This window comes from Corythoichthys intestinalis, chromosome 22, assembly GCF_030265065.1.
Source record: "Corythoichthys intestinalis isolate RoL2023-P3 chromosome 22, ASM3026506v1, whole genome shotgun sequence".
NCBI classification, from domain to species: Eukaryota; Metazoa; Chordata; class Actinopteri; order Syngnathiformes; family Syngnathidae; genus Corythoichthys; species Corythoichthys intestinalis.
Window position 1 is genome coordinate 23452366 of NC_080416.1, and position 25833 is coordinate 23478198.

General features: G+C 39.4%; 3 protein-coding genes across 6 annotated transcripts; 1 reads left to right on the top strand and 2 right to left on the bottom strand.

Moving 5' to 3' along the window:
- Positions 1-205: 205 nt before the first annotated feature.
- On the bottom strand, positions 206-2933 carry s100a11 (S100 calcium binding protein A11). Of its 2 annotated transcripts, XM_057828338.1 has the most exons (3): positions 2808-2933; positions 2604-2743; positions 206-402 (listed from the first exon to the last, which is right to left on the bottom strand). In XM_057828338.1, exons 2-3 carry the CDS (start codon positions 2730-2732, stop codon positions 280-282), a joined length of 252 nt encoding a protein of 83 aa, XP_057684321.1. In that variant the 5' UTR covers positions 2733-2743; positions 2808-2933; the 3' UTR covers positions 206-279. The 2 variants fall into 2 exon arrangements, with proteins under 2 accessions (XP_057684321.1, XP_057684322.1); XM_057828339.1 differs by lacking the exon at positions 2808-2933 and having other exon boundaries at positions 2604-2755.
- Positions 2934-5248: 2315 nt separating this feature from the next.
- Positions 5249-23271, bottom strand: pbxip1a (pre-B-cell leukemia homeobox interacting protein 1a). Of its 3 annotated transcripts, none has more exons than XM_057828692.1 (9): positions 23010-23271; positions 22177-22305; positions 18809-18896; positions 18661-18728; positions 15724-16228; positions 12919-13128; positions 9580-9620; positions 7105-7159; positions 5249-7001 (listed from the first exon to the last, which is right to left on the bottom strand). In XM_057828692.1, exons 2-9 carry the CDS (start codon positions 22246-22248, stop codon positions 6361-6363), a joined length of 1680 nt encoding a protein of 559 aa, XP_057684675.1. In that variant the 5' UTR covers positions 22249-22305; positions 23010-23271; the 3' UTR covers positions 5249-6360. The 3 variants fall into 3 exon arrangements, with proteins under 3 accessions (XP_057684675.1, XP_057684676.1, XP_057684674.1); XM_057828693.1 differs by having other exon boundaries at positions 22962-23271; XM_057828691.1 differs by lacking the exon at positions 23010-23271 and adding an exon at positions 22823-22961.
- A 445-nt stretch (positions 23272-23716) lies between these two features.
- Positions 23717-25589, top strand: LOC130910710 (cyclin-dependent kinases regulatory subunit 1). The gene is made up of 4 exons (XM_057828217.1): positions 23717-23863; positions 24108-24174; positions 24339-24466; positions 24975-25589. The coding sequence occupies exons 2-4, from the start codon at positions 24116-24118 to the stop codon at positions 25019-25021; spliced, it is 234 nt and encodes a 77-aa protein (XP_057684200.1). The 5' UTR covers positions 23717-23863; positions 24108-24115; the 3' UTR covers positions 25022-25589.
- The last annotated feature ends 244 nt before the right edge of the window (positions 25590-25833 follow it).

The window sequence follows — 25833 nt, forward strand, 5'->3', positions numbered from 1 at the left end:
GAAATGAGACAAATGTGAGTCATGTTGACAAGATAGTAAACACAATAAGATGGGGTGGATACTATGAGCGAGCACGCTAGCAGGTACAGTCGCTTAATGACGGGCCGAGCCGGTTCGCTGGCTGCAACAAGATATCATGTGTAGGATTACAGCGGGCCGCTAAATCAAGGCTGGGCGTACAGTGAATGAATGACAGGGAGCAGAGTCGGGACACAATGAGGCCTTTAATCTGGGCCAACGGTTAACCAGGAACAAAAGCAGGGACCAGGAAGCGCGCTTCTAAGCGCCCTGCTGGGCGGCCAGTTTGCCGATCAGCTGCCAGAACTCGTCAAAGGTCAGCTCGCCGTCGGCGTTCTGGTCCAGGGACGACATGAGGCGGTCCACTGCGCCAGAATCGCCGGTCTGAAGAAAAGTAAGAGATGCAAAGGGCTGATACTGTTTCGAATTTTCTTATCTCTTTGGCTGCCTTTCACAGAGATTGATGTCTCTTGAGGTCAATGGCAGCCATTGAGTTAAATGAGCAGCAAAATATCATAAATCATGACACAGTAACGTAAAACATCACAGCAAAAATATGCATAGAAAATATAATGTCAATGACTTTAATATTGTGTATTTTTCTTTTTGGATATTACATATAAACTAATGATTCATTCCTTAATTTATATTTTTGTGAAAGTACTAGCACTGCAACGATTAATCGATTAATTTGATTAGAAAAAAGATTCAAATTCAATTTTGCTGCTTCAAGTATTTTTTAATTGAAGTGAGGGTGTAATGTTTTGGTTTTAAAGTGTTTGCATTTAGTTTTATTGATTTGGGTGGATACACTGCCCTCTAGTGGCAACAGTGAATTTGAGAGAACTCATTTCACATGGCTGAATCCAGCTGCTCCCTGTTAAGACCAACATAAGCCAAGGTTTTGTTTGAGCTAATGTTTTTTAACACATTCTTTATTTAGTTTATAGGTATATTTAGCTGTTTTTGTGGGAATATGTGTTTGAACCATTTGTTAAGAGCACTGTAAAAAAACTGTTGGCATTTTATAGCATTCAAGCTAGCGTACTTTAGCTATGTAGGTTAGCCAATTGTTCTTTTTTGTACTTAAATCCTCATTTATTTATTTAATAGAATTTTTTTCTATGTTCTCATCTGATTACTTGATTATTCGAACAAACTAGTTCATCAATTAATCGATGACTAAAATAATCGCAAGCTGCAGCCCTAAAAACTACTATGGTGCAATTATTGATTTTGATGTTGACATATATATAATATATATATATATATATATATATATATATATATATATATATATATATATTAGGGCGTTAACGCGCGGTAATTAATTTTTTAAATTAATCACGTTAAAATATTTGACGCAATTAACGCACACGTCCCGCTCAGAAAGTATTCTGCCTTTTGGTAAGTTTTACAGCAAGGCTTTTTGTGCTGTCCAACAGCGAACTCTTGTGGTCGCTATGCGACATGGTTTATTGTTTTCTTGCCAGTTCATTATGGCTGCACGACGTCTCGGGCTGATAATGTTGTGCTTATATGATCCTTGGACAAGATTTGTCCGTAAGTATGGTTGTTGTAAAGAATGTACATATTATGTTAGTAAGCGAAATGTTATATTTTTTGTATGAGACGCTTTTTGTTTATGTTTAGTGAACCTGTATAGCGTGCTAAGCTAACGTTGTTGCTAATGCAATGCTTATGTACTTTTTTTTGTAGTTTTACGTCGGTCTAAAGAGGACAATGGTTTGAGGCCCTTTTATTAATAAATCAGATGAAAAAGGAAGAAGTCTGATTATTAAGGCGTCGTTCACTAGCTGTCTAGCTTTGGAAAAAGTAGACGCTTCGGAGTGAGGACAGCATAGACAGATTTAAATGACAGTAGAGTGAAATGCCCACTAAAGTCCTTATGTACCGTATGTTGAATGTATATATCCATCTTGTGTCTTATCTTTCCATTCCAACAAATTATTTTACAGAATATATATATAATTTACAGAAAAATATGGCATATTTTATAGATGGTTTGAATTGCGATTAATTGCGATTAATTACGATTAATTAATTTTTAAGCTGTAATTAACGCGATTAAAAATTTTAATCGTTTGAGAGCCCTAATATATATATATATATATATATATATATAACAGTGAATATAGTATAAAAAATCGTATTTATATCTCCATGTCCATTTTATTTATTCACTTATTTAATTGTAGGCCTATATATGTGATTTAGCATTTATGCCATTTTATGTAATAATCATACACACTAATTTACTATTTATTCTAATTTTCTATGGGAATACTGCAGTAAAAGGTAATGTACCAAAATGAGGTAAAAACTGAAAGCATAGTCATGCGGTGCTACTATCTTTTTGACCATTATGCTTTATGATCTTACATTTTTTTGTCACGTGACAAATGCATCTGCAAAAGGGATTTTTTTTTAAAAACCACTCTGCTGCGAAAATGACAGAAATTGGGAGTTCTAAGTGGCTTTAATACTGTTGTTTACAACCTTAGACGGGCAACAAAGTGTGACAGCGAGTGCAAAATGTGATTCAAGAGGGCAAACACACTTACCTTGACAAAGTTGGGAAGCTGCGCGGCGACCAATTGGTGGAACTCATCCCGACTTAGTGTGCCAGCACACCCATCATTGCCCGCGTACGCCTTGAACTGGTTGACCAAAGTCAAGATGGCGGCCTCCATGCTGGTTCAAACTAGAAAAAAAGCTAACCTAAATTCTTAAATCAGGGGATCATGGCGATGAGACATACAACTTACCGGACAGCGTGGTGTGCTCAAGCAGGAACGTCTCGCCTTCAAGACGATGATGCTCATCTATTTAAACGCAACGAAGGGTTTGCAGGAATCAGTGGAAAATTTACCACCGGCCCTGATTTTCCACAACAAAATGCTGATGACGCTATGTTTTAAGGTGAAGATTGACAGATAACTGGTGGATCAAGCCTGTCTAAGCATAATGGAGTTTACACAAAACATCACTTACATGAGGTCATCGTAATCGGCAGGTCTTAGCATTAATATTTCCAAATCGCTCCTAGTCAAAACAGATTGGACGTCAAGGGCATAGGTTTGGTCCCAACATTGGTAGGGACGATATGTAGGTACACTTTATGCTGGGGCATAGGACATCAATAAGACCAAATAGATTTGGTTAATGGGCGTCAGGGCTACATTTCTCACGAATATGAACCTAATTAGTTGATAGGCTAAATGACCAATGCTAAATAAATTTGTATTGACTTATACATCCATACGTATTAGTTCAGGTGATACACCGTTCGATTCAAACCTTTTATTTTTCAAAAACTACTTAAGAAACATTTGGAAAATTCCAGAATAAATGTCTGGAGTTTATTATCAAATTTTAATTTCAATATTTGAACATAAATCATATTAACAAACACAACAAATACAAACTTGTTAATAATCTCTATCCAGGAATTCCAAAAATAAACATTTGTCTTAAGACCACTCAGTTAAAATTGTTATTTCAGGGGAGAAAATCATTTTACAAAATGGGGGAATTCCCCCTAGCTTGATATAAAATTAATTTTTGGGTATATACTACTGAACATATATATGGAACTACACGTTAGCGTACAATGTCCTTCACCACAAGAGCCTTACATTGATTGCTTCAAATAGTTGCCCCCCTTTTCCCCATCTTCTCCCTTATTTTCATCTGTAAAGTCAATCAGTGGGTTAAGCAATAGTGTACTGCTCGAATGCTTTTTTTAGACCGTGACGTCGCCATCGTAAACTGGAAATGGGCCAACAGGGAAACGCTCTCGCATACAATCCATGTTATTACTGCTTGTTTTCTGCCAGTAATCTTTCAAAAAAGAACATGCCGAGTAAACACTGCTGCTACGGAACTTGTAAAAACGACTCGACACATTACGACATATGAAGGATGTTTTTTTTTCATTCGTTTCCCAAAGTCAAAAAGAATGTGAAGAATGGATCAACTTGACCAAGTTTAACACCAGCAAGGTGAAGCCATTCACATTTCATATGCAGTAAACATTTTGTTGGGGGCCATGGTCCTTTTAGCGTGGCGTTTTACCGTGCTGTTTCTGACAATGAATGACCTGATAAAAATTTAAATGGTATCTGACTGCCAATGTTACCTTTTCCGTTGTAAAAAAAAAAAAAACTTTAGTAAGGGGGAAGTGTAAATTATAGATTTATTATTGATAAAAAAATCAGGTCAGGTTGGCTCTTTTTCAGCCCTTGACACTCAAGCCATCTCTTTAACTGAACATTTGTATGTTTTTTCACATCTTTACCGGTGAATTTAGCACCAGGGACATCATTTTTGCACACAATTGGTAGGTTTAGCTCTGTAAACATCTCAAACATACACTTTTTCTGAGCATTTAGCATTAAGGACGGGAGCTTGACCCGCCGAGCAACAATTGCTAACGTCATGATTATTAATAAGCAAATGTGACGTTTTGCGTCTAAAAAAATCTCAAAAATCTAAATCGGATTACATTATGATTCATGTACGATTATCTGAAAAAATACCTGCATAGGCTGCAAATAATATTTTTATGAATAAAATTCTTATTTTTCCAGGTTAGCAAGTTCACACAGTTTAATGTTACGCTAACTTTGATGCAGGTTGGACTTTCAGTGGCAAAATTCGTAGTCCACAACATTGACGTCTTTTGTTGGCCGCTTCATTAGCCAATCAAACTTGCATTTTAACGAAAAAATGGACTGGCACATTCAGCAAGTGAAAAGGGGGAAAAGTGACCACAATTAAAGTAATTCACTTAATAATGGTAGGGTCAATTCTATCCTTACAAAATATGGGAAGACAATTTAAAGGACCTATTTAACTGAACTCTAAGCATGCTGAAAAAGTTGGGTGTTATGTCCCTACCGTCCCTATGCAAACCTACGCACTTGTTGGACGTCCTTCGCTGCCAATGGCAGCTAATGGGTAAGCATGCTCTACCAAGCAGAATTCAAAGCACGATCGGCACCTGCTGCGTTTGTCACCTGCCATTACTCAAATTCTTTGGTGGTGAATGCATCGCTACATATTTGTGCGACTAGGCGTGATACATGCTTCTTTGAAGTGCGGCGAAATAGTTATTACTTATTTTAATTCTAAGAATTGCTGTAATACAAAAGAAATTTCACACCAACTCTAGTCAAAACCGACAAAATACAAGCATATCGCAACATTCCTCAAGTCATTTATTTATTGAACACTGGACAGAATAAGGGGAGGCCATGAGGCAAATCTGAAGACGTGCACTAAACTACCAGAAAACACAGCAAAGACGTTCCAAAACAAATTAACTGTCAAAAATATCCTTCCTGAAAATAGTGTTTTAGCACAATGCAAGATTCACATTCATTTCCCAACATGACATTCCTTTGAATCCAGCATGACCAAATGAAAGCTTGCTTTCATTTTTTCTTAACAATATAAAGGCACATCAGCAAGTTTACCTTCCAAATATGCGGTACAACGCAAAATAAATATGACAATAGTAAACATCCTTGCATGAACACTGCGGACTATCAAGCAAAATACAACAAAGATTCAGTCATTAATGACTCAATTCACTGCTTCTTGCGTTAATTTGAGCACTAAGCATGGAACTTGTGTCATAAAAGACATGGCAATTTGACCGGTTGTGCTTTGGCAGGTGCTGCTATTTCGTTAGCGACACAATTTTGTTTAGAGGCCATATTGTCCAGTCTTTTGGGAACACTAACACTGTGTGAATGTTAACTCTTTGCGCCTCAGTAGGTGCTACATAACATTGTTAAGTGACCAAGTGACTGGTTAAATTCTGAGCTAGCTAATGAGTCAAAGGGGCTATCTCCATATAAAGCAAAAATACTGCAACTGAAACCTGTCCATTTTGAGGGATTCTTTGGGAAAATTCCAGGTTGGAGAACGAGAGAAACAAGACTCGGGATTACAGTAACCCCCAGTGTATGCGATGTTAAAATTAGTCAAGGCTCAGTTTAGCCTGTTAGTGGTAGAGGTTAGCATCTTTACTGTATGGGAAAATAGCTTAAACAGTACTGCATTCCATTGGCTCAAATAAATGACAATATTGACCTCTTTGGAAACAATAGAAGCATGCTTCAAAGAATGCAAACTGAAATTTCAAAGGTTAAAACGTTTAAGTGATGGTTCTAAATTAGTAATTTTTTAATCAATTAGCGTTTTTTTCGCTATCTGCGCCAGGGCTTGGTCCCTATTCGCGAGGGGTTACTGTACTGAGTCAAGGGACCGGGGATATTGTCAAGTTCTGAGGGCAACAAGACGTTGACCCGCTCACTGTTTCTCTGTAAGAGCAAACTTCCAAAGGGCTTCCCTCTCAAACTCCTCCATGGCCTCCTCCAGGGCCTCGTCGCCGCCCTCCGCGGCGTCCGCCATGTCTTCCAGGATATCCGCCACGTCTTCCACGAAATCGCCGAACGCCCGGCGGTTGTGCGGGAACACGTTGCCGCTGAACAAATCGGCGACCAGCCAGCGGAGGTAGTCCTTGCTCTCCCTTGGAGAGCCCTCCAGCTTGCTGAGATAGCCCTCCAGGAGCTCCTCAAACTCTGACCGCTCCACGGGGAAGAGGCCCTCTTGTGCGGCGCAGACTTCCACTGTGGTGCAAGGGTGGCGGGGGCGCATGGGGCGCCGCAGCTTCTGCTCCTGCACCCGCCAAAAGTCGGCCATGTCATTGGCGCGCTGCTTCTGGTGGCTTTTCCACGGCTTGGATTTCCTCCTCTCCTTGCGGTCCTGGAGACGTTCCAGCTTCTTGGTCTCCCACTCGTCTCGGTGCTTCCTGTCCTCCTTTCTCTTCTTGTGTTCGCTCTGCTCTATTTTTGAGCGCTTCACTCCCGCTGTGATCTCCTGCCGGTTCTTCTCCAGGTGCTCCAAAACTTTCCTTTCATGGACTTCCATGGGTTGAAGCTTCCTATCAGCTGTAAAAGAAGAGTCATTCATTTTTGTCTTTTGTGAATCGGCTGGTATACTAATTAAAATATGCACTCCCATATAAAATGTGCATTTTCGGTGCAGACTAACCTGTGGATAGTCTGGCACTGAGGACGGTGTCGGTTTTGCTTGGTAGAGTGTCAGGCTTTTGACGGAGGAGCAAAAAGAGGAAGTCAAATTGACTTGTCATTTATAACTGTGGTCAATTATTGAACAAGCTACACTAGTGTGAAAAAATACATGAGAAAATATCAAAATACGACAAATGCAGCAGAAATTTGAATTGAAGGCGACAGATGTCCGCATTTATTCATCAGTACGAATAACCGAGTAATCGGAAGAAACTTCGAACTTGACTTGAAGGCTCTATTATGCAACAATTATTCTCTTTTGCTAAAATGTTATTAGAAACACATAAAATACTGTAATTTCCATTGATTTAATCTTATTTAGTACAGGTTTTGACCTTCGGGGGGCGCCATGTTTTATAGACGCTCGGTGTGATGACGTAGAATGTCATTAAAACTCCGGGTTACTGCAATTCAATTATACGTGGCGAGACGTCCAACACATTAAAAGCGGTGAGTAATTATTTGTGTTTTTATAGATTTTTTAAAATTACCTTTTCATTGCCTCAAAATACTTTTTGCATGTGTTTCCCTCTCATACTTTTACGCATTGTGTTTTCTTGTGGTAGCTTTAAAGCAGATTGTTGATCTGTTGATCACATTAGTCACGTAGCACATTTGAACCACCCTTATTTGATATTACTACGTTTAAGTATTTTCTTAAGGCATCTTTAGTATGAAAACGCGGACGTTTTGCCGTTGCAGCACATTTTCGTCTCGTCCCGTCTTTCCTGTTCATTTTGCTTTTTCTGCTCGTTTTGTGAAATATCAACTAGTGCTGCAACGATTAATCGATTAACTCGAGTATTCGATTAGAAAAAAATATTCAAACTAGATTTTGTTGCTTCGAGTATTCGTTTAATTAAAGTGGCATTGTAATGGTTGATTTTAAAAGTGTTTGCATTTAATTTTAATGATGAGGGTGGATACAATGCCCTCTGGTCTGCCTCTTTTCACATGGCTGCATCCAACTGCTCCCTATTAAGACCAACATAAGCTAAGTTTTTGTTTGAGCGAATGTTTTTTTAATGCATTCTTAAATTAGTTTGTAGGTATATTTAGTCGTTTTTTGTGGGAATATGTGTCTGAACCACTTGTTAAGAGCATTGTAAAAAAAAACTTTAGCATTTTATATAGCATTTAAGCTAGCAGACTTTTTCTATTCAAGTTAGCCAATTGTTCTTTTGTTGTACACAGATCCTCATTTTAAAAAAAATTATATCGTTTGAGGCTCAGCTCAGGTGTTTTAATTTTTCATGTTCCTTATCCGATTACTCGATTATTCGAACTAACTAGTCCATCGATTAATCGACTACTAAAATATTCGATAGCTGCAGCCCTAATATCAACAGTGCTGTCATGCTAATTAATGTTCCTCTCGAGTTCAAATTGAGAGGGTTGAACAGATAACATGTTTATGTCGCTAGAGTCACTCTGGAAGCCTGCCAGCGTAACCATGTGACATCACCGCCCTGCAACGTCAACAACAATGGCGACCTACTAGTTAAACTCATTACAAATTGTATAAAAACGAAAACATCAAGAGGGGTTTCAATATCAAATTATTTTAACTCATGATAATGTTTCTTTTAGGAACTACAAGTCTCTCTACCTGTGGATCCCCTTATTGCGTTTGAGAATCAATTTTAGGAGATGTATAATAAAAGCTTGCTAAGATTGTACTTTGAAAAGAGCATTAAATGTCAATACAAAATAACATTCCCAAGTACAGTGCACTTTCATTTCACAAGAGAAATAAACTCTTTTTAAAATAAAATACCTGAGCTTAGCCTCAAATAGTATAAAGAAATTACAACTGACTAACTTGCATAGCAGAAGTCCGCTGTTTTTACAATGCACTTGTTTCTAACACATATTCCAACAAAAAAAAAACAACTGCTAAATACACCTCTAAACTAAATTACAAATGCATAAAAAATCATTAGCTGAAACAAAAACTTACAACCTTATGTTGGTTTTAACAGGGAGCAGCTGGATCCAGCCATGTTGCCACTAGAGGGTAGTGTATCCACCAAATCCATAAAAATGCAAACATTATCAAGCCATTCTAAAAGAATCCTTGAATCAGCTAAATTTGATTCGAAGCTTTTTTCTAATCAAGTACCTAGAATCCGCTAAATTTGATTCGAAGCTTTTTTCTAATCAAACTACTTGAGTTGAGTTGTTGCAGCACTACTGTTAATGCTAATCTTGGACTTCCCTCCCAGTCAATAGTGGGTTGGACATCTAGCGCTGTCAGTGGCTGCCGATTACAATAAGAATTTCTGCTAATTTCAGCATCAGTGTGGATTTTCATAATTGAAATGTCAAGAAAGCTATTAAAAAAACCAAACAATTATGTAATCGCAAAAAGTCATCAGCTAAAGCTTTTATTTGCGATGTATATTTAATAAAAATGACAAGCAGACTACCAGACCTGGCTTTCTTCAACAGGTACTTCAGTGGGATCCAAGTCACCTGTCAACACACACAAAGACAAGCTGTCAATCTTACACTAGATTGAAAGGCAGCGGCAAGTGTGAGCTTGATGAGCATTCTTTGCGCCACTTGGATGTTTTGCCATACTATACACAACTTAAAAGCCCTCACCGTCTTTTGCGATAATACAAGCCCAAGAGGCATGCCGGTTATTTGGCTTCCGGGGACGTCAGTGCATGTGTCAGGCTAGTAAAGTGCTTTGGACAACAACTTGTTTGCTCTGTTAGTCATCCACCCTCCATTTAGCATTAAAGAAACAGACAAGACCTAGAATAAATGACTTGTATGTTTACAGGAAATGACAGCTCATAGGAGGTGCCGATTTTGGGACGAATGTGACATCAGTTATACCCACGCTCCTTTGTACTGGAGGTAACTTGCCAGGATGTGTCAGAAGGCCAGACCCGGCTGCAGGCTAACAGTAAGATGAGCAGACCATTCGATTTAGCGTCCTCATTGGGAGAAGAATCAGCATGTTAATGAGAACACAGTGAACAAGAAATACAGTGTATCACAAAAGTGGGTACACCACTCGTATTTATGCAGATATTTAAGTAAAGCTTTTCATGGGACAACACTAAACCCCTGGCAAGAAAATTGAGTACACCCCTTAGAAACTACGTACAATCCTAAATGTCCAAATTGAGTACTGCTTGTCATTTTCCCTGCAAAATGTCAGGTGACTCGCTACAGGAGTGCTGTCAGCATTGCTGCAGATATTCAAGAGGTGGGAGGTCAGCCTGTTAGTGCTAAGACCATACACCACACTCTACATTAAATTGGTGTGCGTGGCTGTCACCCCAGGAGGAAGCCTCTTCTGTACACAAGAAAGCCCGCAAACAGTTTGCTGAAGACATGTTGACAAAGCACAGAGATTTCTAGAACCATGTCCTATGGTCTGATGAGACGGGCGGGCTTTCTTGTGTACCATCTTCTGAAGAGGCTTCCTCCTGGGGTGACAACCATGCGCACCAATTTGATGTAGAGTGCGGCGTATGGTCTGAGCACTAACAGGCTGACCCCCCCCACCTCTTCAATCTCTGCAGCAATGCTGACAGCACTCCTGTAACGAGTCACATGACATTTTGGAGGGAAAATGACAAGCAGTACTCATTTTGGACATTTAGGGATGTACGTAGTTTCTAAGGGGTGTACTCACTTTTGTGCCGGGGTTTAGATGTTAATGGCTATATTTTAAATTATTTTGAGGGGAAAATTAACTATTATATAAGCTGCACACAGACTACTTTTCATTGGGTCAAAGTATCATTTTGTCAGTGTTGTCCCATGAAAAGATATACCTAAATTACTCACTTTTGTGATACGCTGTACATACTGTTACATATAATTGGCAGATTTTCTGATGTTTGTGCACTCTTCACGATAGTCTACAATCTTAGCGGGCACTGTCGAACAGAGTTATCAAGAGCAAAAATAACATACCGTAATTTTCGGAGTAGAAGCCGCACCCTTCAAATTTGGCACGTAAAAGGCATTTGTTCATAGATAAGCCGCACTGGACAATAAGCCGCAGCTGTCTTCACTGTATTATGGGATATTTACACCAACTATATTTGACAGCAGCATCATAATACTGTCAAATGAATCCCCATGAAGCTTTGAACCAATTATCTGCAAAGCTTCATTGCTTCAAAAAGCTTCATTTGGCCATCACTGCTCCTTTGGGGGTTGACAGTCAAACTTTGCTGCCACCTGCTGTCAACACTGTTGTCCTAACATGCATTGCAGCGTTACAGATGTAATTAACGATCAAAATGTTCTGTGCTAATTATTTCTTCAGTTACTGTTCCAGTTGTTTCATTAAATGCTAGATATAGTATTTGGTGACACTTTGTTTGACAGTGGCGCCATAAGACTTTCAAAAGACCATCATGACGTTGCCATGAGCATTAATGAATGCTTATGACCGATGAGCTGGACAAAGTTAGTGACATAATTCATAATGTTATTAATGCCCATGACAATGTACCTATTATATATATATATTAACCCAAAAAGTCAACAAATAAACCGGACTGGACTATAAACCGCATTATTCAAAATGAGGGAGAAAAGTAGAGCCTTATAGTCAGAAAATTACGGTAGCTGCACTCTTTAGGTTACTATACCTGTTCTGGATCTGTCGTGTTCTCTTTTTTCCCCAATCTTGGACGCAGACGAAGGCTGTTTCACATTTTGGCTTGGGATAAATGCAACAGTCATCCTTAAACGAGGAGTCTTTTACCCACAGTAACACAGTTGGGCAGAAAATGTGCCGAACAGAGTTGACACTTTTGTAGGCGTGAAAAGTGAGAAGCCATCTTTTCAACAAGCCCTCAGCTAAGTGAAAGGAAACGTCCGGTGGACCAGAGTTGTTTTCAAGTGCTTGCGTGCGTTCTATCAATCCATATAAACTTTGAATATATGACTAACGTGATTATTAACGTTATTTGTGTCCTCTTTTTGGAAATCAAAATATGATCACCCTGGAATGACGTACAGCCAGCATGTATATGTTTAGTCACTTTTTATGCTTCTGTGTGTGCGGGTCAGTTTGCTCAGCGCGTGTCGCACTGCGAATTGACAAAGGCAGTGTGAACGGGCACGCCACAAAAACAGATATGACAAAAAAATCGGAATTGTTCCTTAAGACCTGCAGTATGAACCTAGCCTAATATCATTTATGTCCAAAAGACATAAAATTAAAAGGGCCGCCAAAAACCGAGGTGGACTGTTGTATTCAGCCTATCCTGTTTGTAAAGCCGAAAGGCGAACACTGGCATACTGGCACAGCCTTCTTTGTTTTTTTTTCTTTTCTTTCTAAGTAAGATCCGTGTAAGAACCACTATACACTACACGACAGTGAGCATAGTAGAGTAAACTGGGCTGATAAGTCTAGACTGATAACTGCAGTACATCGACTAAGGACAAAATACACAAAATAGTGTTTTTTTCCCCCCTAGCAAAATCAGTGTGCTAAGTGACAACTTTTATGTAAACATCACAATAACCTGGAAAATTGTGGGTATAACTGAAGTCACGAGCAATGGCGGACTATCTGAAATACTCACATTTGATTGACTAAAACAGTTCATTCATTTAATAATGTCTGCCTACTTCCTGGAAACATTGGCTTTTATTGATTTTTTTCTCCACTATTACACAAACAAACAAAATTGTTGAAAGATTCTTTCGCTGGGATGTATTTGATCAAAAACTTGTCTGGCGTTTTAACGTCACAACGAACAGTTGTCCGGCGTGTGTGCGTCGTGCTCACCGGTTAGGAACAGGGCGCCCAGGATGAGCAACACGGCGACACCGATGATGCACTTCTTTGCCGACCACGCCATTTTGTACTCCTTTTTTTCTGGCAGTTTGAATTCCATTTCAGCCTCCTCTTCATCCTCGTCTTCCTCATCCGATGTTTTTGAGCCGGACGGGGCGGTTCTTCTGCGAAGTCCCTCATCGTGGCAGCTAGCTGGGGTTTCTAAAGGAGAAAATATTTCTTTTATCTTTATGAACTTCATTTCATATACTGTGTTACCATTTTATTTTAATCGAACCTCATTTCCTGTACGCAGGAAATGTCTACATAAAAAATTCCAGGACGCTATGGGGCATAAAAGTTGTATACAGAATTTGGCAAAAACTTTCCCCAAAATTCACCCATCACTTTCCCATAAATTTCTAAGGGGATGCCATTGACAGCCATGTACGTCCAAATTTCCCATTCATTTTCAATGGCAGGAAAACAAGTCCTTGTGATTTTGACCATTTACCATGACAGCCCATTGACATTAAGCTGGCGCTCAAGTAAGTCGATGCCATTGACAGCCATGCACGCCCATGCCATTGACGGCCATGTGCGTCCAAATTTCCCATTCATTTTCAATGGCAGAAAAACCCTGCGTGGTTGTGATTTTTGAACAAAAACATACCATTACAGCCCACTGGCATCCAACTGGCGCCCAAGTACCGTAATTTACGGACTATAAAATGCTACTTTTTTCCTTCATTTTGAATTCTTTGGGTCCAGTGCAGCTAATTTGTTGATTTATTTGGGTTAAGAGGTAACACTTCATTTGACAGCGGCATCATAAAACCGTCATGATCATGACATGACACTATCATGGGCATTACTGAATGCTTATGACAGATGTCATTAAGTGTCAACCGGCAAATAATGTTACTAACTCCATGTCCAGCTTGGATCTTTTACATCCATTCAAAAGTAAGATAATTTGCCGGATAACAATAAATCAACTGTTATAAGCATTTATTAATACTCATGAGTGCCATGTCATAATTATGATTGTCTAATGACAGTCGTATGTCGTCACTAATGAAACAACTGGAACATAACTGAAGAAATAATTAGCACAGAACATGAACAATGATTGTTATTTACATCTGTAGCGCTGCGATGCATGCTAGGAGGCATGTTGAATGACAACAGTATTGACAGCGGGTAGCAGCAGAGGTTGACTCTCCCCGAAGGGAGCAGTGATGGCCAAATGAAGCTTCTTGAAGCAATGAATGGTGGTTCATTTGGTCTTATGATAGTGGTATGATGCTGCTGTCAAATAAAGTGTTTCCGATTAATATATTTTGGTGTAAATATCCCGTAATACACTAAGGACCGCTGCAGCTTATAGTCCAATGTGGCTTATCTATGAACAACTGCCGTTTTAGTGCCAAATTTGAAGGGTGCAGCTTATATTCATGTGCGCCTTAGAGTGCGAAAGTTACGGTAAGTCAATGCCATTGACAGTCTTGCAATAGGACGTGTCCCTGAAATGTCCCCAAATCAACAGGAAGTGACCGGATATCAACAGGATATCTGGATGCTGTTGCAATATTAAAATCTAAATCATTTACAAACTTTCTACCGGTAACATCACCTGTAACCTATAATCGGAACTTTTGATAACTGATCTGATGCCGTTGCCTAAGTGTAAACACCCTAATAAGCGAGGGTTCTAACACATCTGCCAGGTTGACGTGCTTCTATTTAACTTCAAATATGGTTAAGATGTTCAATTAAATTGTTTCTTTATGAGTTTAAAAGGTTAAAGGTCATATTAATGGTAGCTTCATAATATATTAATGGAACACTGGGTGCGGGGCCGATTAATTGGGGGCCTATCTCTGTCAAGCTGAACACAAACGTTGAAAATTATTGTGAATATTTAAATCCCTGAATCCTTTATAGATATGGGCGTAAAACAGTTTATAGATATGAACGTAAAACAGTCTCGATTCTTGGTTAAAAGCAAAAACAAACAGCAGTTAGGATTTATGTAAAAATGTCAAATTTGCTGCTAGTCTTTCAAAGAGCTTTTTACGTTGAAATTCTTGTGAATAAATGCTTAAATCCCTAAATTCTTTATAGATATGGACGTAAAACAGTCTTGATTCTTGGTTAAAAGCAAAAAACAGGGCATTTAGCATTTATTTTACGTAAATATGTCGAAAGTGCTGCTAGTCTTTAAGCCACTGGGACGCCGACTTATCAGCTTTTTACGTTAAAAATTCTTGTGAATGCTTAAATCCCTGAATTCTTTATAGATATGAACATATAACAGTCTAGATTCTTGTTTGAAAGCAAAAAACTGGGCAGTTAGCTTTTATTTCACGTAAATATTGCGAATTTTGACGCCAAATGCCGTAGCGGTTCATTTCTCCCATTGATTTTTTTTCACGTTTCAAAATGCACGCATGGTACGAAAAATATAATAATTACCTTGAATCCTCAAACAAATCACTCCTGAGACAATCCTTCCTGTTTCTATGCGGAACAGCTTTAGTAATTTTTTCAACCTAAATCCGGCATTGGATCGCTGCATCTGTTGTGAGAATAACTGCGACCGACTGAAGCGGAGTGTGGGATGGCCCCCTACTTGAAGGTGTGGCGCAGTGTCTGAAAGATGTGTCCCGTCAATATCATTATGAAGTTTATGGGTAGAAAAAGCTATTTTACAGCTTTTTTATAGCCACTGTATAGTTTATCAGTGGTGTAGATTCACGAATGTTTGTTAGTCCTTGACAGATGTTTTCAGATGACTGAATTGAGTTCAAGTACCTTCTTCCTGCTCCTGTTGCTTCTCTAACACAGAGAGCTCCTCTTTCTCCTCCTCCTCTTCTTCATCCTCCTCTTTCTTTTCCTCCTCCACCACAGGAGACATCTCTTTCTCTGTCAGGCCAATGGTCTCTGGTACGAGATCAGCTGGAACAGGGCCTGCTGGTGCTTCCGTAACATCAGCTTCTTCACGCAAAGAAAGTTCCGAGGCTGTGACTATCTCAACGGGGAGGGGCGCGTCGACGACTGGCTCCGTTTTATCCGTGACGGGTTCTGTGACGGCTTCTTCCGTGCTCTCATCGGGTTCCGTCACATCCTGCGGCGCTCCAAAATCGATGCTAGATACGAAGGCCGCGCTCGGGTCCTCGTTGTCGCTGGGCGAGCTAAGCACGATATCGTGAATGACCGGAGGCTGACTCTCCGGCTCCGTGGCTTCGGGCTCATCAGGCTGGAGAGGGCAGCAAAGGGTTGGACCGTCACCGGACTCTGGGGTGGTTTCTTGACATATCTGGCAATTAATTGTGTGTGTTTATCTCCCATCCTCTTATTTTACATCCATAAAGACTTTGTCAAGTTTGGACAAGATTTTTTTTTTTAAATACTGTATATATAAGACTTCATTTTGTACATTCACTTGTATTTAATTTGGGATAATTATAATCTGTACATTTTTCTAAAATCAGAAACAAATGCCATTTTTTAAAATAAGTACTTAGAACACTTATCATTTCAGGGCTGCAGCTATCGAATATTTTAGTAGTCGATTAATCGATGGGCTTGTTAGTTCGAATAATCGAGCAATCGGATAAGGAACATGAAAAATTAAAATACCTCAGCTGAGCCTCAAACGGTATAATTAAAAAAAAAAAAAAAAGAGGATCTATGTACAACAAAAGAAAAATCGGCTAACTTACAAAGAAAATGTCAGCTAGATTAAATGCTATAAAATGCTAACATTTTTTCACAATGCTCTTAACAAATGCTTCAAACACATATTCCCACAAAAAACAGCTAAATATACCAATAAACTCAATTATGAATGCATTAAAAAACATTAGCTTAAACTAAAACTTAGCTGGCGTTGGTCTTAACAGGGAGCAGTTGGATTCAGCCACGTGAAAAGAGGCAGGGGCCAGTGTATCCACCCCAAATCACTTAAACTAAATGCAAACACTTTCAAAATAAACCATTACAACGCCACTTTAATCGAATACTCAAAGCAACAAAATTTAATTCGAATATTTTCGATATTCGAGTTATTCGATTAATCGTTGCAGCACTATATCATTTATAAAAATACATTTGTAAAAGCATTACATATGGCGGAAAACACAGACAAGGCTGAAAAGCAGTTTCTGCTATTGCACCTCTTTAAAATAAACTGCTGCCATAGCAGTTTCATGGCGCATCAAGCCCCGGAACTATTTTTTATTTCTCCGTATTACTCTGGAGACCGTTTAAAGACATCGCGCAACCACTTTTGTTTGTCTGCTCTGAGACCCCAATTTGGCAAAATTAAAAAATTGTCCGATATGCATGTGTGATACATCATTGGAAAGCTTAAAATCTCAATTTTCTGGGGGAAGAAAATTTTTGAACAGGAGGGCATTTAAATTAAAAAATGTTTAAACAGCAACTCCCTAACTGGAGGCGAGAGCACGCGAGAGCAGAATTAAAGACGCCACGATTTTAACGAGATATCGCGTATTTACCTTGTTTCGAACCAAAAACTCAATGTAGCATGTATTACCGAGTGTCAAGACATAACTGTGAATGGCCACAGCCAAATTTTTGGGGGGATTTTATGGGTGAAACATGGTGATATAACAAGGGTTGCGATGCAGAAATCGCAGACAACATGGAGTGGTTGTGATTTTGTTTTTCATATAGTTACCCTTTTAAACGTTATTTTTCAATTTTTCTTTGGATTGATTATTTATCATCTAACATATCGGGGAAAATGCGAAAAAACAACAAAAAAGTACAATTAAGCGACAGGTATGACGTAGAAAAAATCTGACTTTTTTACAGACGCTGTGACTTTTTTACAGACGCCAAATTTTTCATTGTGACGTAATTTGTTTAAAAGTTTAACAATGCGAGTGAACTTTTTTTTTAAAGTCGTTTTCTTTTTTCAAGCTAAATATTACACATCAATTAACGATTCCAAGCTAAAAATGACAGACATTTCGAATAATAAATATAATTGCTTACCTTCTTTTTATGGCTAGGTTGAAACAAAAGCGGTTGCGCGATGTCTGTAAACGGGGGTTTTCAGGGTAAAACGGACAAATTAAAAATAGTTCGGGGCTTAATGCGCCATGAATCTGCTATGGCAGCATATAGACATAGATATATAGATATTGTTCTATCGAACACAACAGCTGTTTTGGCTTAAAATACCGCAGTTTCTTTTAAAGAGGAGTGCAAGAGCAGAAACTGCTTTTTCAGTCTTGTCTGTGTTTTCCGCCATATATATATATTACATTTTTGTTTACTTTTAACTTTATCACTTTTTAAATCTAAAAATCTTAAAAATGTTTTTGTGATCATATTAAAAATGTGTAAGCTATTTTTATCATTGACTCATTGTCTCCCATTAAGAGCACTATACGTCAAAATAGATTGGACATCTGCTGATGAGGGTTCACAGCCTCTCCTCACAGTTTAAATTACTAGGACACCTATCATTGTCAATGGCAGCCAATGAGTTAAGGACACTATGTTGGAAAAAAATCTACCATAATCATAACTAATACTTGTTTAACATTCTGAGCATCCAACAAAGTAGGTGCTAAATCAAATTAGTCATGACATCACCATTGATTTCAATCATAGCCAGATTTCAGTCATCCAAATATTCACTGAGATCCAAATATTTTATACGCGAGAACTTCAATTTGACATTCCCACTTACGCCACTGCTCGTCGCGTACCAACCTGGTGGCCTTCTTCTGATAAGACACACTGCAGTGGAATGTCACTGGGCTTGATCTCTGCAACAGCAGCTGTAATAATACGCAAGGTCATTTTGAAACATTAAATCCACGTAAACAGACGTCCAAAATCCTTAGTTGTCTTTTCGTACCTGCTACCAGTTCTTCCGACAGGCTGGGGGCGTCGCCCAGGCTCTCTGTGCCATCATCCAGCTGTCCTGGATTTTCCGCGGCTGCTTCCTGTGCAATTGTAGACCAAAGCAAATGTCCTGAATTCAAGTTATGCAACAACAAGGGACTGCTACAATTTTGAAACGGATAGTTTTTTTTTTTTTTAATTTACTAGAAGAACCAATTGATTTTTTAGAGGCATTAGTATCATTGTAGTAACGGTAAATACCTCCATAAATGATATTAATGTCAACTGCCTTTTGTATTTTTTTGTCACTAATGACTGTGCCCTCAACATGACTCAAAAGTGCGGATTTAAACCTCTTACCCAGTTTTTTATTTGGCATGGATTGACGGAAAAAACTTTTTTCCCAACTAAAGGGCACCCATGCTCTTTGGATGAATGATGCTTCGATGCTGCAGTTTTTTTCTCTTGTCGATTTTTTCCCCTTTGGCTTAATGTGGTTATGTAATAGGTTATAAGTACCATATAATAATAACAGTTCATATAAATAACTTTGTGCTTTCAGAAAAAAAACATTGTTTACAAAAATCAAACATTGTAAGCAGTTACTCACAATGTTACTTTTTACTTGATTATTCTTTTCATCAAACACTTTTTTTGCTTGTACTTGAGTATTTTTTGTATGACTACTTTTACTTGAGTAATATTTTGAAGTAACGCTCCACTCCCATCCATCAATCATCATCTAACGCTTAATCCGGGGTCGGGTCGCGGGAGGAGCAGCGTTAGCAGGGAAGCCTAGCCACTTCAACCACCCCCTCCGGCGGGATCCCAAGGCGTTCCCAGGCCAGCCGAGACACATAGTCTCTTCAGCGTGTCCTGGGTCGTCCCTGGGGCCTTACATGAGTAAAGTTTTTGAGCTACTCTACCCACCTCTGACTACAGTATTAAAGTACATTTTATGTTACAGAGTTGTCTAGCTCAAATAACACCCACGCCACTAGAACACACTGTTCAGTTTTCAATTTAAGTTCAGGGATAATGTCTCACCATACACTTAATCAACCTTTTTTTTTTTTAACAGCTGCCTTTCCTAAAACCTGTCGGCAAATATCCGTTGTCATAATGAGTTCTTCTCCAATCGTGAAAGGTTTCTTAGCTTTAGCAATACGGTTCTGCATGCTCTCAGTGCACTCGCTTTTGTTGCCTTGTTTGCTAGCTTTTAGCCATATTTTTATGCAGAACGGACTTGGTTGTAGGCTCCTCTTCTGACTCAGCAGGTGGGCTTTTCTCCGTGAAAAAGCTGTCCAAAGACACCGCCTCCCGCAGCACACTGCCAACAGCAGCTAAAGTGACTGTTTACATTGACTGGTGCTGGACAGCTATAGGTGTGCAAACATCCTAGTAATTGCGGCCAACCACTACATGGCGACCAATACAAATCTTTACTTGTATTAGTCTACAGACCCCAATCACGTGACGTCACAACTCCGCTCCCCTTTCTGGTGCCGCCATATTGTCCGTCAGCTCATCGTGTTTACGTATTACCGCTACATACATTCCTCCTATTACTGCGTGTTTTTCTGCTTGTCTAAGGAATCACCGCCTAGTAAACGAACCCAAAAACCTTCCTGACGATCGTTAACATTGATTAATCAAAATAATGAAGGCATGTGTGGCGGTTGGTTGCAGTAACAGAAAAGATAAACGGTCATTTTAGTAGTTGCTGTGTGCCCATTGTTAAAAGGGCAAATCTCGAAAGCAGCACGGTTTGTTTATCTCGTCCATGATGCGTTTGTGTCGACAGCCGTTAGATAGCGGCGAAAACATCAATATGATGCCAACACGATCGCCTACATCATCAGATGGAGACTACGAAGCTCGTCGCCACGGTCGCGCAGCAAGAAGGTGAGCGCAACAACAGGTGTTGTGCCGAAAAATAGCCACCCTGCATGAAATGTCCCCCCTGACGGAAGCGCCTACATGGAAAAAAATTTCTTGTACCGTGAATATGTATTAGTTTACTCTGCTTGAACTAATAAATGTCATACCTGTGTGACTGTCATTGGGATATGGTCGTGAAAACCTGTAGACTAATACATTTCTGTTCAAAGATGGTTATGAGGCCCAGTCCACGATTTGTTACTAAAATACAGTACTAATATTTTGTGTAATTTAATTATTTAAAACTGATCTTACAGTCGTAAATCCATTACTGTAATGCGTCCATGAATAATACATTTCTGTTCAAAGATGGTTATGTGGCCCAGTCCACGATTTGTTACTAAAATACAGTACTAATATTTTGTGTAATTATTTAAAAATGATCTTAGTCGTAAATCCATTACAGTAATGCGTCCATGAAAACATTTGATGTTTCACGTCAATAAAGCATTATAAATAAGCGCTCCCAGCAGGGGGAACATTTCACGCGGGGCAGCTATTTTTTGGCACACACCGGCCCATTATCGATCAAATTTCATTTTACAATCGTGACAACGGTGACGCTAAGCTGACCAAATGTCGGTTTATATTCGGGCCGGTGCCGATTTTGGGTACCCGACTCCTCATCGTGACATAAACTGGAGTATGATTTGAAATTTTGTGGTCCCAGGACGAGCTGACGCACGGGACGGGACAGGACGGGAGGAAACATCGGTTTGGGCATCAAATATGGATCTGGCGACTGGATCGACCGAAGCTTTTCCAAATAACGGCTTTTATGCAACTCATCCAATGAGTCTACAGCGTCTGAAAGCACCGGGGCTTCCATAATTTGCAAGTGAATCCACCTTTACAAACTACGATAATTGACAATACGACACACAATGACGGACAGTATGGCGGCACAATACAGCGATCACGTGATTGTGTGACGTTGGTGATTGGGTTCTATAGGGTAGACAGGGATATTGACGTGTCAGGAGCCACAGGCCAGATTGCAGTCCTTAATAAATTGTTTCTCTGCGGCCCGGTAGCAAATGCGCCGCGAACTGATCCGCGGCCCGGTGGTTCGTGACCACTGGCTTATAGCATCAATAACAAGGACACCCAAATTTTCATCTCATTCAAAATATATCATCATGAATGAACTATATTTCCTCATATTTTATATTTGTTAGCGTGATGTTGTTAAAAGCAAAAGATTGATCTATAATCAAAGCCAAATATGTCGATATCTTTGTAAACAAGCAGAATTAAATAATATGGACCTCTCACATTTCATGAGATTTGTTTTATAATAATTACTTTTGTAGTACTTATTCCCTTCAATTCCTAGCCACAATTACCTAATAGATTTCCCTTGACACAACAACCATGTTGCTAAGGAATGTGTTTGTGTCAATTAGACAAGAAGTGTGTTGGTGAGTCTCAAGGCATTACCTCAGGGGTGAGGAGCGTCCAGCTGTTGGTAGACGAGCCGCTGCTTCCAGTGCTGCTACTGTGGTCCGACATTGCCACCTTTAGGCACCTCTTGCACAGCGCAGAGGACACTTGTTTCACCTTTTATTCCTGCAGAATACACGTAATAGTTCAAAACGTCCAGGATACAGCCTGACTATAAGTAGTAGCGTTTGTTTTCCGAGTCGAGAACCACTAACATTGACTGCACGGTCGATAACAGCCGTGATACGTGTACACACGGGATAAAAACGGATTAAAGCCGTAATAGAGGTTACGTAACGACGTAACTCCTCCTATTATAATAACATCCCCATCGTATGAATGACGAATCCGCTGTCCACAATTTGACGTGAGTGGCGGCGAAATGGCCAAAAAAGGACAATTGCGGCAGTGAGGTCACGCTTTTCGACACACGTCAAGACAAATTGCGGATGTCTGCGTGGATTTGTGTGCATTTCTACGTGCACGCGGCTGACATTTATAAGTAAAGGAACACGTTCAATGAGCTCTGTGATGGTAAACAAAGGATGTTAGGTCACTTCCGCGTCCATTCGCGGCAAAACAAGGTGCACGACAGGCCCCAACGATGCTACAATGTTAGATACATACAACACAAAATATTTACCTCACTTCGTGAAAGATTTCCAACCCAGAATATCCACTTATTCCCCCCGAATCGCCCACCGATTTGGGAACTTTGGGAATTCTTTACTGCGTCACGTTAGTTCGAGATTTTCGGCCAATCAGATTTCAGAATATCCTACCGTTAGCGAGCACTCAGGTTGTCCTTCCACCAATTAGCACATAGATACCTTTTAACCAATCGGATTTCAGATGAGCCGAGCCTTCGGTTGTTTTCCACCAATCATAAGAAAAGTGTGGCGTCAGGCAAAATTGACCGATATTTCAGCGTTGATTGATGGCTGGCAGGTGATGGCGACCTAGAGATCCTCACGATGCAAATTTAAAGCACATATGAGGGGGAGCACACGTATTTATGTACGCGAAAAAGGCAGACGTGGACCAGCCACTCAATGACACGTCTGCACGGCTATATTTGACCCAGGGGGGATTATACAGAGTCCGTCCAGTTGCTTTGGCTGCTCCTTTATTTCATCATGTCAAAGAATCATAAAGGACAATATTTTTTTTATGCCACGTTTTGATATTCCTCCTGTACATATAAAATGCTTTATCAAATAAAGACATTTAATTTCAACTCCTAATTTTGTGCCAGCAACACAATTTGAGCGCAAAAATAGGCAAATGGCTTCTTTATATTTATTAGAGATACATTTGAGACAGACAAAAGCGTATAAAACACTCCAACATAATAAAATACATAAAAACGCTGCTTCTTCCAAAACAAAGTGTGAATAATCACTATTTTGTTACACAACAAAAACAAAATGTAAACTTTCGTGAGTCGCGGTTATGCTGCGTCATCTGCAAGCGACGGACCAGTTCGACCAATAGGTGCGGAGATTCCGTCTTCATCTGTAGCCGTGTCAACCAATGAGAAGAGGCCAGTTGCATTTGAATGGTGAAAAGCGGGCTTTAGGTAGGTCGCGTTTCAGTAGGAAACAGAGAGCGTCACCATAAAGTTTCTGGGACACGCCGAAAGAAACTTCAAAATACGACCTACATTGCCGAGAAAACATTCAAGGTAACTTTAGTATTTCGTGTGTGGTTTCATAAACTACTGACGTTCTTGCTTAGGTTGCCTTTTTAGGGTGTAAAGCAAACTAATCATTCGCTTTGCAAGGGTTAGCCTAGCTCACCTACCCAAATGCTGAAAATGCCCATTTCATTTTGACCTCCTCACGATTTGATTAATTAAATATTTATGGGGAAAACAAAATGTTTTCCTTGAGCTGTTTGTCTCTAACTTCTTTTATTTCTCCACCAAGCTGTCACCATGTCGCAGAAACAGATCTACTACTCCGACAAATATGACGATGAAAAATATGAATACAGGTGTGTATGGCTGCATAATTTATATATTGTTAGAATGTAAGTATGTATTTGTACCCCTTTTGAATATATAGCTTTGGCACATACTCCCATTGAAACACACGAGGCAAAACCCGGTTTTAATGAATGAATTTTGTGATTTTTGTCTGTTTTCCTGGGATATACAGACATGTCATGTTGCCCAAGGATATTGCCAAACGTGTACCAAAGACTCATTTAATGTCGGAGTCCGAATGGAGGAACCTTGGCGTGCAGCAGAGCCAAGGATGGGTTCATTATATGATTCACCAGCCAGGTAACACACACTCACACACGCACAGCTTATGGAATGACAACGCTGTGCGAAAATAAAAAAAAAAAAAAAAAAAAAATCCTCATTTGCACACTTTAACATCCTAATAGGCCCACCTTTCTATTTTCACACTGAATCAAAAGATCATTTTCTATTTGAGTTCATTTGGGTAGATAAAAAAAAATCAGATTCTTTACTTGGTTTAATCTAAATTTATTTGTCACTACTGTATCATAAATACTGTATTTATAAGTGGCAAGAATAAATATATAGGATTGTGAACTGTGTCAGCCTGTAGCATACTGTATTCCGCCTCTGGACTCGTCCAACAAAGTTTAGAAGGTCAACGCCCAAAGCGGCTATGGATGACTCGGGCATCCATTTAAGTCCTGCTTGAATTTTTTCATGAAAAATATTAATTTTAATTTTGACTTAACTCTGAGTGTAGGTTGTGGGATGAATACCTGTTTACATGTCATTGATGTCAACTTTTTCTTTTTCCATTTGACAGAGCCACACATTTTGCTCTTCAGGAGGCCTCTTGCCAATCAAAAATGAAGAAGGCGGTGGGGAAAAAAAATAAGAGCACCCCACCTGGGATCGAGTCCCTACTCAAGTGACGTCTCGCTCTTAAATGTACAGTCGTTGTGATGCTGTTGGATTACAAACCTCTTGCGTTGTGGTGGCCTGATTTTGAAATGTGGGAGGTTCACGTCATGGACTCAAAAGGATGGAAGAAAATAAGAGTTGCCTCACTTTTGATGGAAAAAAGACTTCTGCACATTTAGTTGTCTAACCTTTTTTTGTTGTTTCCATTTTTTTTTTTTTTTTTTAAACTTGTCAATACTCGGTTATGCTCTGAAGAAAAAGCCGCCCAATATTTTTTGGATTATGTTCCCCATGAAACATCGATGTGCTGCTTTAAGTGACATGTTGCTGCTGGATGGAAATGAACATCACTGATTTTTGTCATGTACACGGAAAGCTACATTGCTGAATTAAGTTGTCTTAAGAAAAAAAATCCTGCGAGAGATCAGGACCATGGAACCTTGGCTTATTGTGAACACGAGCTGCTTGGTATTTATGATTTGCTTGTCATTTCTGAAATAAATGTCATATTTTAAAATGCTGTCTTATCGTCCTTTTGTGCGTTGTAATTAGAATATTTGCATATTCATCTACACAAGAATTTGTCACGAAAGTATAAAACATTGCCGCTTTCTAACCCTCTCTGACTGCCATTGACTGCACTAGATGTCCAATCCATTTTGAATGGAAGAGGCTGACAGCCTCCCAGTTAAAATGGATTGGATTTCCTGCAGAAAATGATAAACATTCAGAGCCAGTCCGCCCAGTTTAAATGACTTGGA